The 13967-nt window shown below is 37.5% G+C and overlaps 2 protein-coding genes across 3 annotated transcripts in view; one reads left to right on the plus strand and one right to left on the minus strand.

Annotated features, from left to right (window-relative positions):
• CSN4 (COP9 signalosome subunit 4) overlaps window positions 1-5363 on the minus strand; it is a 53881-nt gene extending 48518 nt beyond the window's left edge. For both annotated transcript variants that reach the window (XM_083141430.1, XM_083141429.1), the window contains exon 1: window positions 5246-5363. In XM_083141430.1, coding sequence (XP_082997556.1) covers window positions 5246-5328 — 83 coding nt within the window. In that variant the 5' untranslated portion in view covers window positions 5329-5363. The remainder of the gene's footprint in view (window positions 1-5245) is intronic.
• A 208-nt stretch (window positions 5364-5571) lies between these two features.
• Window positions 5572-13967, plus strand: part of LOC146003250 (protein lin-54 homolog) — a 106366-nt gene continuing 97970 nt past the window's right edge. The window contains exons 1-2 of the mRNA XM_083141431.1: window positions 5572-5660; window positions 8722-9587. Of these exons, the coding sequence (XP_082997557.1) occupies window positions 5642-5660; window positions 8722-9587 (885 nt within the window). The 5' untranslated portion in view covers window positions 5572-5641. The remainder of the gene's footprint in view (window positions 5661-8721; window positions 9588-13967) is intronic.

The following is a 13967-nucleotide window of genomic DNA, read 5'->3' on the forward strand; positions in this document are numbered from 1 at the left end:
CAATTTTGACAGCCCCCAACATAGCAAAATGCTGGAAAATTTTCATCCATTTTATATTCTTTTAGCTTTGTCCCCTGAAAATACATCTAGGGTCCAGTGTACTTTCATTTTGCAGAGCAAAGACTGTGTAACAGTGGATCTCATCTACCTTAACTAGGTAGTCAGAAAAAATGGAAACTATTGTCTAATCTGATTTGCCGTGTGTGTGTGTGTCATACTTAAATGATGAAGCCACAAAGATGAATCCAGTAAAGGTGCAGGGGAGTGGACATGGGTAACTTCATCAATATTGAGTTATGATTCATTTTATAGGATTTTTCTACTGAATTCAGAACAAATCATCCTTGGAAAATAAATATAACGCTATTTTTTTTCTGGTAGTATGAAATGGTACCCCACACTGATATCTTTCTCTCTGTAGCTGAGGATATTTTTTTGGTAGCTCTTGTTAGCTTCAAACAAGCTTGTATCAACAGAGCAAAATAACATGGTAAAACATGTTTTGAAGAGTACTGAAACTGGATTTTCTATTGGGAAATTATACGGCCTTCATTTTTATAAAAAAATTGGATGTTTTCAAAGCAATAAGTGATTCTGTAAGTATTTTGAATGCTGATCACAGAAATGACATCCAATTTTTTTCCCATCACATCAGGATTTTTCACAATTTCACAATCAAAATTCTCATATACGCCATTACATTACATCTATTACCTAACAAAACAAAATAAATTTATGCAAGGGAAATTTCGGTTGTTTGCAAACTAACAGGCGATTTTTGAAGTATTTTGAAGGCTGGTCACGGAAATGACAAATTTCTTCCCATCACGTCAGGATTTTTCTCAGTCACTAAATTCAATCAACCCACCATATTATAACATTAGAGTTTTGGACATTTTGTGAAGGCAATTTTTATGAGGGATTTCAAAAATAAAACTTACGTAATCAAAGTCCATGCAATTTTCATGCCAATGTGTCTTGTGAAGGCAGATTAAATGCTTGCTATTCAATATGCATTTACAGTTCAAAATTCGAGGATTTGTATTGTAGAAAACCAATATTTTACCATCTAAATAGAGCCTATTGGGAAAATGATGGAACTATACATTGTATTGTGAAATTAAGGCAGTTAATAATGTTATTTTCTGGAAAAAAACGAAGTGATGGGTAAAAATTGACTTCATTTTTGGAATCAGCATGCTGAAATTATTCAGACAACAGTCATCTACGAGACATCCAAAACCCATGTAGACTGGTGTAATGAATATAAACTAGTGTAAATTCTGACAGACAACTACTTCCAACAGGTGGTGAGAATAGCGGAAACAGCTGAAGACCACAAATCACATGACCAGGTATTGGAAGTATTTAGAGAGGTAATTTTAATGCTAACAGACCTCAACCTGACATGACTAACTTAACAACAAAAGCATTTAGGAATGTAATACCCCTGCATACCCATATCATGTGACATATTAGCAGTAGCAGTCAATATCGGTCCACTATGCGGTAGTTTTTCAACTCAAAGGTATGCAGAAATAAAAGAACTTGTCACCCATACAGAAATAATTGCCCATTAATATTGTATATTTATATGCATATTTGTAAACTTGATACATGCATAACAGGCTAGGACGTAGATTATGTACATGAGCAGCTTAAAATCTGGAAAAAAATAGCTGAAAAGCTTGCATTGGTGAACCTAGTCACTGCGAAATATGTTTAAAAACTTGTATTAAAAAAATTAAGAAATAATTTCCGAACAAGCATAACTGAATAACATTGAAGTTCGTAAAATACAGACATGTTCAAGTATTATACATTTTTATACCATTAGGATAGTTATAGTATTTAATGGAGTGACTATTTTCACCAGGTGGTAAAGCTTCATTATTTTGGCCAGGTACACGGACGTGTGTATTGTTTAGTTGTTGACGTATATGAACCTTACGTTAGTGTGCATTTATTTTTATGCAAGAGCCAAGTACTTTTTCTTTCTGCATATTACAGTCCTTAATGCTTTCACTGTTAGGTTAGGCAGGTCAGGTTTAGGGCTGTTAGCATCAAAATTACTTTGGAAAATATTTCTGAAACACCTAATGGGGCCGTCAACCCACTGTAACCCCTCAAGAATTACGTAATTTTTTTTAATTGACAAATTTCAATGTTTCACGTACTATAAAAGTGTGCGGTTCCAGCGGTAGGAAACCACAAGTAACGGAGATATTTGATCGCAGAGTATGACCCACGTAAGCACAAGAAACTCCTATTCCTGACTACTATCGCTCATTTTTCCCGTAAAAGAATTCCCAAACTAACACTCCTGGCATATCCTGACATTACTATGGCCCCAAATTTTAACTATGTTTGCCTAACCTTACCATGCATGGTTCGTGGGGCTATTCGTCAATGGTTTGTGGAGCTACCCGTGCATGACGTTAGCGCAAAATTTTAACTGCAGATTCGTGATTACGAGGCCTAAATTATTGACTGTGCACAAAATGAAAGAAATTGGGGAACCGTCCGGTATTGTAAAATCATGACACAACCATTTTCAATATGAACGAGAATATATAATTTTAAAAAGTACTAACCTTAAAACAATGCACTTTCTGCTACGTGGTTGCCCAGCCAAAGAACGCCACGATACTGAAAATGTTGATGCACTCCCCAATATACATTTTTGGTAACACTTTACTATACCGGAGACGGATTTCTTCAAATTTACAGGAGAAATCATTTTCTGTAGCGTTGTTGATGTTCGGGAATGTAGTTTTGATCCATTTTAATGCGAATGCATGTGGTTTACTACGAAAATCTATTTCCGACGTGCTATTGCTGCTGCCGCCATTTGTTTTCTGCACGAGAGCACAATACGCGCTATTGCTGCTGCTACAACATGATGTGTTAAGGATGCATCGTGAAGTTGTTGCCGGTGTGGAAGATGCCGTGGAATTTGTAATTCCGATGTTGTCCGTATATGCTAAATTGAACGAAAGGAGTGCTAATGGAACCTAACCTAACAGGCCTAACCTAACCTAGTACGCATACCTCGTCCCCGTGATGGTTCATGGGGCTATCGTATGTAAGAAATAGACATTATTCTCGTTAGAAATCCATTATTTCACCTAAAGAAATGTTCTGCAACACAGAATAGTCCGTTATCAATGTAAGAAATTGCGAAATAAATCATTGATAGGTGTCTCCAGTATAGTCAAGTGTTACCACATTTTTAATGAACAACACTTACACCATAAAAACGCATGGATGGAATCTACTTGCCGTCCTTTTTTCCTTTCGGTGGTAAGCGATGGGGGTTAACAACACTGCAGGCTAGTGTTTGCGTGTGCTTCGCTAATTTGCTTTCGGGGTGGTGATTGGTTTTTTGCGTTCATTGCGCATGTGTATTATCAGAATGGCATGGATGATGGTTGGATGACTTCTAGAAAAGGAAGCGCTTGGCAATTACTTTAGGGACCAGAGACAAGTGTTTGACATGGTGCAAGGAAAACAGATTGTTGAAGATGGACAAGATTTGCAGGATACATAGGTGCGAGATGATTCTGGAAGTAAATTATGGAGCTGTAGGAAGGTTTCGATGTCAAAAATTGGGGCATGGTATAGTGTAAAATACGTTTATCCCCAGTAACAATTTAGTACATCGTTGAAAACCCTTATTGTTGACTTGTTTCCAGACTGTGGCATTTCTTTTGGTAAGCACTTTTTATCCTTCTTTCCAAATTCTGTTCACGGTAGCCCCACGAACTATTCACAGGGACCAGGTATGCCTACAAGGTTAGGTTAGGTTCCATTAGCACTCTATTCATTGAAAAATTCCCTCCGTACGTTCAATTCCACATATCGGGACAACAACGGTTTTCCTCAATTTCCTCCTACAAGTTGTTTTTCCTCACATCAGGACTGACGTTTTTTAATTCCTTATACAATAAGCTTTCCAACGATATATGACATGTATTCCTTAGGAAAAGCATCTAATATAGGCTCTTACCAAATGCATGCCCACCTTGCAAACAAAATCCCAGTACCATGTGACATGAACCGAAACATCGTCTGCAGTAAATCTCGCACAGCCTGACATACACCAGGATTGCCAACCTTCAATCTCAGATATTTCCAACACGGCTCCAAGTAACAAAACACAAATAAACGTAACAACATGTTCCTTCATATCACATGCAGATGGCACCGATGAAAATGACGTCATAAATCATCCCACCAAAAAACTCTCATTACTCCACTATAATACATTTCCTAAAGCTAAAAACAACACAAATCGTTCATATACAACATAATCTTCATAAATGACACAAAAATCATCACCTTATCGCGGGGGTACAGAGCATCGACGGTACCCACCTGATGATGTAATGTTTGGTCTTCAGCACTTTCTGCTATTGTCACTACCTGCTGACAGTAGTAGTCATACCCAGTTTTCATTTAAAATAACTTCTTAGCAGTAAGTTCAGCAACGATGCCCATGAATATAATAAAATAAGACAAAATACAATGTTATGGAAATAATTCAGGTAATTATTTTGCTGTGAAAATAGGCCCATATGCTACTCATTATTTAATTAATTATTAGTGTGGATTGTGCATATAGCGTTTCCTCTTAAATGCACAACTAACAATTACAAATTCAGGTTTATCAACTAATAGTAATGAAAGTGTAAATTCAGAGAAAATTGGACATAGAGCTAGTTCACATTCTGTGATACTATCATTTGCAGAATGCAAGAGAATTATTTGGACAGTGGATGACACTAAAATGGGAGTCTAAAATTTTCTTTTTGATTTACAACAGGTAGTGCAGACGGGAGTAAATTGATGTTGTTGTAGGATTAATTGAAAAACACATGAAATTCCTTCAATTTGCACTACGTCCTGAAAAACAGCCTTGCATCGTGTACAGATTCTTGAATTTTACCACTACTTGGCTTGTCTGCCGAACATGAATATACATTACATACAGTTTAGTCTGAAACAAAGATTCTATAACAAGGGAAAATTTCTCCAAACTATATAACAGTTTTACAACATGAGCGTGTCAATTCCATGCACACAGCCACCTGTAAATGTAAATATAACTCAAATATCGCTCCTTAACATTACAAATTCATGGGTCAACTAAATCTAAACTAAATCACTAGAGCACTCAGAAGGACACCAAAGCTGACATCCATAACTAAGATAATATAGAATCAAAGAATATTCTCAGATGTACTTTTCTGCTTGATCCTTATGAGATCCGCCAGCATTTGTCAAATTTATGAGCTGTTGTCTTACAGACATTACGGAGCCGGCCATATTATGTTTTGTACCAAGTTTGGGAAACCCAAGGATGATTGGTCGGTATATTTTCTTACGCGGAAGCTACGAAATAGGACTTCTTATGAATTTGAAAAGATCTTCATACTTAAGAAACAGAGAATTTATAGAGATGTATTGATCGACATTTATAGTCTTAAATATTTTTTTAAAGATTATGATATTCTAATGAAATCCAAAATATTATAATCAGTATACAAGTAGTGCAACGACCTTTGTTCTTGTTCATACGCGGCGGCATGAAGTATTATGGGATGGTAATGGTGGGCGCGTGATTTTGAACAAATACAAGATGCCAGCTACTGAGACAGGTAAAGGCAACATCCTGTATCATTATTTACTTGAATTGTATAAGTTAAAGTGCGAAGGAGATTTCTGAGTCTTTTTTTTAAGGTATACGCTGCGTAACTACTAGTGAGACGTAAAAGTAAATGTTGTTACCAAATATGCCCCCACCCTTCCGTGTTAGCCTGTACACTGAAATTGGTCTATCTAAAAGTGAACCTGGATGATGCTTTAAATATTTCTTTCAGGGAGCGTTTAAAGCATTCTGAGTAACTTGAGCGACATTTGGAAGACCGTCCGCTGTTTGTTACACTGAAGCCTGTTTGAAATACAAAAAGACTAGCATAATGTTTCAAATTTCCCTGCCTTGCTGGCAGAAAATGGCGCGTCATTTGAGCTCGGCTGCGTTGTGGTGCTGCATTAATGGCGAACTGAGGTGACTAGTTGATCGCGAAAACTGCGCAACGGGAGTAAGCGACCTTTGGTTTAAAGCACATTATGGAGTAAATTTTGCACATTATTAGATTGAAGTTCCATTTTTTATCATCATATCGTGCTCTACAACGAAGAATTCAGAATGAAATTACCGTATTCAAAGTTTCATATCTCGTATAGTATTCTCTCTAATTTTACGCTTATCATCTTTTTTTGTCTTGGGGCGCCTTGTATAAATTAGAACTGCGAGTCTGAATTGTTACTTGAAGATATACCGTTATTAGCATAACATCGGAAATAATGTGTTTGTTTACGTCTTCCTACGTTTTATACGTTTTTCATGCTTGGCCTACTTATTGCAAATTGCATAGTGGATTCTGTAACAACTATAACTTATATATTTTTTTTAATTCCCCAACAATTTGAACCGGATTACGTCGTATTATTTTAGAATTGCGATCGAATATATCGTAATCTTTGTATTTGAATATACCTATGTGTGTTCATATTCTGTAGAAGGCATGTAAAGTTTCATTGAAAGATGATAGCTTTATTGTAGCTGTAATTGAGACTATGAATTTAGATAATGTACAAGGTCATACGTAACGTTTTACTGAAAGATGATACATGTGAAATATGGATTAGGGTCGTTTCCAAAACTAAATTCTTTCAATTTAAAGAGGCGAGAAAGAGTATTTAAATATAGCCGTGCACTTGCTCCAATTTGACAAATGGTGTGTGAAATGTAAATTCCAGTGTACCACTGTAATGTTACTGTTCACCTTACTGTATTAATCACAGCTCCTGGGAAGCAGGATAGGTGAAATGATTATGTGGATTTCAGAATACCCACAGAGAAATGCAGGGAGACGTCAATTTTGCACGAGGTCTAAAAGCAATAAGCTGAGAATATGGAAGTAACAGTCTTGCAATTTTATAGGAGGTTGGGGAATGAATTTGGAAAACTGGAAATGATTGCATAAGTAAGTTTGAATTTTGGAAAAAGTTATCTATGCATTTCAGATGCAGTAAGTATTAATTGGCAGGCATTTATGTTGTGAAAAGTAGGCTGCGCAAGTGTACACTTCCGGAAGGGGTTCGTCTCTGAGAGGGAGGAGGATTCCAGTGATTACTCATGCAGCATCGGTATATTAGTTAGATTATATATAGTACAAGTACAAAGAATTAGGAACCAGAGGGGGTGCAAAAATGATACAAAGGAAGTCCATCATTATGTATGTGTGTAATTTGAATGAAAAGTATTTTAATTGTAATTCTTTCATGAAAATGAGTTGTGCCATTTTATGTGTTGGTTCCAAATATAAATGGGTTACAAATATACAAACATTTTGTCAAGAAACCATCTATGGACAATTGTAGTTTTCTTGTGGAAATTAGGTTCTCAATGTGTGCAATAAGATTATGTGAGTAGGAAACTCTTAATGCTGACAACAAATGTTCATTTGTCATTCTTGGTCGTTGAGCTGTTTTATTAATCTTCATAACAGCTTACACAAAAATACATGCAACCACACACAGCTAAATATGCAGCAGCAAAATGATTTATTCCATAAGAGTGCTGTGGAAGATAGAACAATCTAGGAACATCCAGCTCATGATATTTCTCTTTCAGTATGTAGTTGCATTGAATCCAATTAGTTCCATTTGAAAGTCACAGCTTGGAAAGTTGTCATGCCTTCTTATGTACTTGTCACTGTGTGTTATTCTTGGAAGAGTTTCACTAGGCATTTTTTTTAAAAAAAACAACAAAAAAAAACATCATGAAGGCAACTATGAGTTTATTTTTGGCAGTCTAAGTGGATTGATTCTTACGTAGAAGTTGTATACAATATGAAATTCAGATGATCAATGAGAATTTTCAATTGGGTTTGATTGTACGTTAGATGTCAGTGGAACCTGATCGTCTGGTAGTTTCACCTATGCCTACAGTCCTGCCTGTTGTTCTGTTATTTATTATATTATTCTTTGCATTGCCACAATATTTATTGAACTTGATTTTGTAATAAGTTAATCATAGGCTTGGCTGAGGGAAGATTTATTTTATATTACTTCAATTTATGGTTTAACAAATTTAGTTTTGTCTTTACGTGCTGTAAATACCTTTGCACCATAATCACATATACATCCCGGCATGAAATACTTCAGCATCTTTGTTTGTCAGAAACTTGCTGTACTCTCACTCTTTCATTACGACTACGGACAGCAAGCAGCTAGCCTTCTCAAACCTTGTATGGCAGTTCCATTAGGTCATTGGTCTGCCACCTGCATTGTGAAAGTTGAAGAGTTAAGTCTCAACTCACTTGTGTATGTGGTCTGGAGCAAATATGGCAATAATGAACAATGGCATGCAGTGACATTGTGGAAAAAATACAAATGGTTTGTTCCATACAATAAGTAGAATAAGGTTACTGTAATTACTCATAGATTGTGGTGCAATCATATCTTACCCTTTTCATTGCCTCTTATTTATTTGACATTGCTTCAGTTTTATGTTGCTGCAACTGATTTATTGTGTTAGAACATTCTCCCAAGTTTTTGGTTAAACACTTTTTGAGTCATGTCACTTGATATAATTTTAACTTATGCTTGTATTAGAACTTTAAATTGATGCTTGTATTACTTGTTTTATAGGTGGAAATAAACCACCTGATGGGTCTGTCCTGCAGTCTACCGGCAGTGGAGTTGATCTTGTGGATACAGCTCTTGGAGATGGAGATCTAAGTAGTTTGACTTTGCCATCGTCTGTGACTCAATTCAGTTCTTGTGAACTGGAGACTTTTGCCAATATTCAAGCGGAATTAGATAGATTTAATCCCGTGTCATTGGAACTAGGAAGTGTAGTGTCTTTGAGTAGTGAAGGTGAAAGTGTCGATCCTGATATTACAAAACTAAGGCCCCAGGAGTCGGGGTTCTCCGAAGGATCAGTGCTGTCAGGTCATGACAATGGCACAATTATTAATAGTGGTATTGAGTTGGAATCTCATGGATCCCATGACAGGTCGCCTTCCCCAGAATCTATTCTGCCTGACTTGCCAGAATCAGTAATTGTCACTCCTGATGTAGACATGCAAGACTTGGAAATTTGTTCACAAGATGAACCACCAGTTGTGCCACGAACCACTGTGTCCGATTCTGACCCAAAAGCACCTAGTACAAGCAGTAGCTCACCGTCGATTGTCGTCATTCAGCAGCCAACTTCATCTGTGACCACCAGTGCTGGAGGACACGTGATTGGAAAATTGACTAGTATATGTAGCACCATGCCTCAGTTCACGCCAGTTTCGCAAACTTTGGTGACAGCAAAATCTGCAGATGGGAATATAGTGCAATTGAGACCCATAATGTCAACAGGCCAAAGTTCTTTATTATCTTCAAGTACAAGTACAAATATTCCAAGTGGTGCATTTAGCAGTCTAAGTGGGATTGCTTTAGGAGCTGTGCATGGGATTAAACCTTTGCAATCAACCATCAAGAGACCTGCTGGTGCATCTGGGCAGGTAAGTTAAAGATTTAAATTTTACTGGCATTTTTTAAAATATTTTCTTGGAACAAATGTAAAGAACTAAAAGTGATATCATTGTTCATGTAAGCTAGTGCTTGCTTTACTTCAAAAATGTATATCAAATATATAATCAAACTGAGATTTTATATTTAATATGCATGTCGTATAAACCTCAAAAATTAGCAAAATAAAAATTATATAGTAAGAATCAAATCAAGGGAACTCACACCATTATGTATTTGTCCCATGAACTAAATATTGATAATAGATAATCCTGCCACATCTGGTTTCCACTACTTGAGCATGTAAAAACTAGCAGAAGACATGGCAGACAATCCAACACCTGCCATCGGCATAACAGCGCAGACCAAAAACCAATAAAGCCGGCTATTTCGAGTTCTTATGTGGATGGTACAGTGGTCACCGAAGTTAATCAAAAAAATAAACATGTAAACTCTTTGCATGTGTATATAAATAAAAAAAAATCAACATAAAAAGCAGTTATGAATACAGTTTTTTTGGTATCCTACAGAATACAAAGAAAAAGTAAAAGTGCTACTCAAGGAAAATATGGTGTTATCATTTTTTTTACTGATAATGCTACTTCAAAGCTAACAGTAATGTATGGTGCAATATTCAGCTGCAATTTTTTAAAGTATTCTTACTTCCTTCTGACAGGCATTACAAAAGACAACCTTTGCATTACTGATTTTTAGTCAGTGTTGAGGTGTGCATCATTCCAAGTTTCCAAATATTAATACAGGCTTAGCATTTGAAGTGTTTCTGTGCTATCCCAAGTTTAGTAAATCAACATAATTTGAAATAAATTTATTGCTATTAGTTTAATTAATATATTCAACTAAAATATTTAGGAGCAAATTTACAATACCGGACCTCCCCGATTTTTGTAATATTTCGCATACTCACTAATTGAAGCCTCCTAATCACGAATTTGAAGTTAAAATTTGGGGGTCACGTAGAAATTGCAAAATAAGCTAAATTGAGTGGTCCGCGATTGAACAGAAGCCCTGGATTTCTCCAATATTTTACGTTTTAGAACTAAATTTTAACTGTTTTTGCCTAACCTTACCGTGAATGGTTTTTCGGGCTGTGTGTGAATGGTTGTGGGGCATCGTAAAAAAATGTCAGTTTCGTAGCACTTGAGCGACAAATTTTATCTATACAATCATGATCAAGTGTCCTAAATTATTGACTATGCGAAATATGAACGAATGCCCTGTATTATTAATATGTACCCAACTAAAAGTTACTAAAAGAACCTTACAAAAGAATTTATTTCCTACCTTCAAAGTCGCCATCTTCCTCACACCATGCAGATTGCTGAACAAGTGACTGCTATGTTGCACAAACATGGTTTCCATGCTTGTATACGAAGAACGATCACGGTAGTTGAAAAGCTTATTTTACAACTTCTACACGTCAATTAACAATTTCAACACGTTACCCCCCCCCCCACTTGTTAACCTCAGATACTTCATCAGGACTATGTATTACATGAGTATAAGAACTAGGATAGAAATTACGGAAGGGTCCGGTATTGTAAATTCTTACCAATATTTATCAGATTATGCTAATAATTGGATTTTTAGTGTTAATGCAATGTGTGTTATTCTAAAGAAAAAGCTACTAATTGTAATAATTATCTTCAATAATTGGTATTTTGCTAACAGTAATACCATGAAAGTTTATTTGCAGCTCACCTGCTTGTTTTAGCCTCACCAGATTATCGTTACCTTACTTGTTTTAGTAGATTTTTGTTCTCTCAGGCCATTGCGCAGACGAGCGACTTTACATAGTGGGTCAATATCTGCTGCTGCTATTTTCCTTATAATTGCCAAAATGAAAAGTAAAAAGCATGTGCTAGAAATTGGCTCGAAAGGAAACTTTGGTTCATACAGACATTCACAGGATTCATTCATAAAAATAAGTATTCTCTTAAACTAAATACATGTGTCAAAAAATTAATAAAGTGGTAATAATAAATATTTTCATTATCGGCTAATCACATCTATCATGTACAAATCTCACTGTTGAGGATAAATTACTAAATATTAATGAATCTCATTGTATTTAATCGAGCAGCGAAAAGGTCACTCAGAAAACACAGGCAAGAAAAACCTTTACCTCGCAAAACTTACAGATTATCTTTACATGATGAAGCAAGCCCTTTGACTCACACCTCAAAGGATCTTTGTAGTTTATATATTATTTTAAATCTTCTTCAGAGCTAGGCGCCAGCTCTGAAATTCGGGTGCCAGGAGACTGCCTACTGGCTATTGTGCTAAATCATGTGAGAAAGCAGAAAATTTGGGGTTGGGTGACAAGGAGTAAGGAATAGTTACAGATTCTATGAAATGTTCACAAAGTTGATAAAAAAATCATTTGCTAACTTACGCTGTACTGCAATTTGAACTTGAGATCTTCAAAATTTTGTACATGCAAACTTAAAAAAATGGCAATATTACAGCAAAAGATCACAGTCACCATGGCGACCTGGTGACTGTGATTTTTTGAGCCCTGTATATACGGTATATATATATATATATAGATAGATAGATAAATAAAAGCAAGGAGGGCCAAAAGGGCTAAATAAAAGTCAAAGGAAGAGAAGGGAAACACCTGAAAGTGGAAAAAATTCGAATTTTTGCTAACTTTATCGTAGCATCTTCAGAGTAAGAAGAAAGAGATGGAACAGGAAGTTGGAGCCTTGCAGTGTTGCCAGGTCCCTATCGAAGACGTGGAGCATAGAACGGAAAAAACACTGTTTCGTCACCAGGCTTCTCAAAAACTGAGTGTGTGTGCGAGTGTGGTGGGTTGGGGGAGCATCGGATGAGGTGGGGAAGTTACTGGGTGACCTTGTTCAGGCCAGGTGGAGTGGTTCGACTCATGGCTGATGGATATATAGGCCCTCTCCCATATTTCGCGAACGAAGGTGTTGGCTGGTTGCGGTAAGACCCACCACCCTCCCAACCCATCCCACACACTCACAGTTTTTGACAAGCCTGGTGACGAAACAGTATTTTTTTCCGTTATACGCACCGCTTCTTCTTCGATCGGGACCTGGCAACTCTGCAGGGATGAGCCAAGCCCCACAATACCAGCACCCACTTCCTGATACAACTACCTAACCTTGTACTTACCTGCAACAACTTCTGCTTCGGTGACCAACATTACCTGCAGATATGTGGCACAGCTATGGGTACCCGTATGGCCCCTTCTTATGCCAACCTGTTCATGGGCAGGCTGGAACAGGAATTTCCCAACAACTGAAACCACTCCTCTGGTTAAGATTCATAAATGACATTTTCCTCCTCTGGACACATGGCAAACCCTCCCCCACTAGATTCCTAAACCAACTAAACAACTTCACTACCCTCAAATTCACCTGGTTCCACTCCAAAGACCAATTGACATTTCTAGATGTGGACATCCACATTGCGGGAGACCATTTGGAAACTTCCATACACACAAACCAACCAACCACCTCCAATATCTCCACTACTCCAGCTCACATCCTTACCACATCAAAAAGCCATCATTTTCCCTATCTCTCAGAAGCCAACGCCTCAACTCATCTCCTTCATCCTGCCAAAACTACAACCTATGCCTGCAACAAGCCCTAACCAACCGTGGCTACCCCTCCACCCTCATCAACAAACAAATCACAAGAGCCACCTCCGACAAGCGCACCAAACAACCCAAAACCAATCATCTGGCTCTGATCACCCAATACCACCCCCACATAATGGAAATCAGACATACCCTCCACTCCCTCGTCTCCATCCTGCAAGTGATCCTAACACCAGGGACATCATTTGGCATAAACCTAGGGTGATCTTCTGTCACCCCCCCCCCAGCTCACAATTGCAAGACCTCCCCCACCTTCCTGATCCCCTTTCGCAGGTGAGTTCACCCCAAGAGCACCTGCCACTCATCCAACCTGATTTACACTCTCATCTGCCAAATCTGTGGCAACTCAACTTCTACCTGGGTGAAACCTCCATCCCCTTGAACTAAAGGATCAATAATCACGATTCATCCACCCAAAACTCTGATTTCACAGTTGCCATCCACACCAACATCCATAATACCACCTTCAACAACTGTTTCCGTGTTGCCATTATCCATCTTTTACACCCCACACAGACACATCTTTTCGCAGGTGATGGGAAAGGGCCTATATATCAGGTGTGCATGCCACTATACCCCCCCCCCCCCGACTCTACCTAGCTAACCAATAACCCAGGGCCGTATTTAGGATCTGTAGACCCCAAGGTTGAACCTGTGGTGTGGGCCCTAATGGGGGGGGGGGGATTTTTTTTTTAAAATAATATTTTAATTTTAAAAGTAACAT

The sequence above is a fragment of the Lepisma saccharinum genome, chromosome 20, assembly GCF_977018435.1.
Source record: "Lepisma saccharinum chromosome 20, izLepSacc3.1, whole genome shotgun sequence".
In the NCBI taxonomy this organism is placed as follows: domain Eukaryota; kingdom Metazoa; phylum Arthropoda; class Insecta; order Zygentoma; family Lepismatidae; genus Lepisma; species Lepisma saccharinum.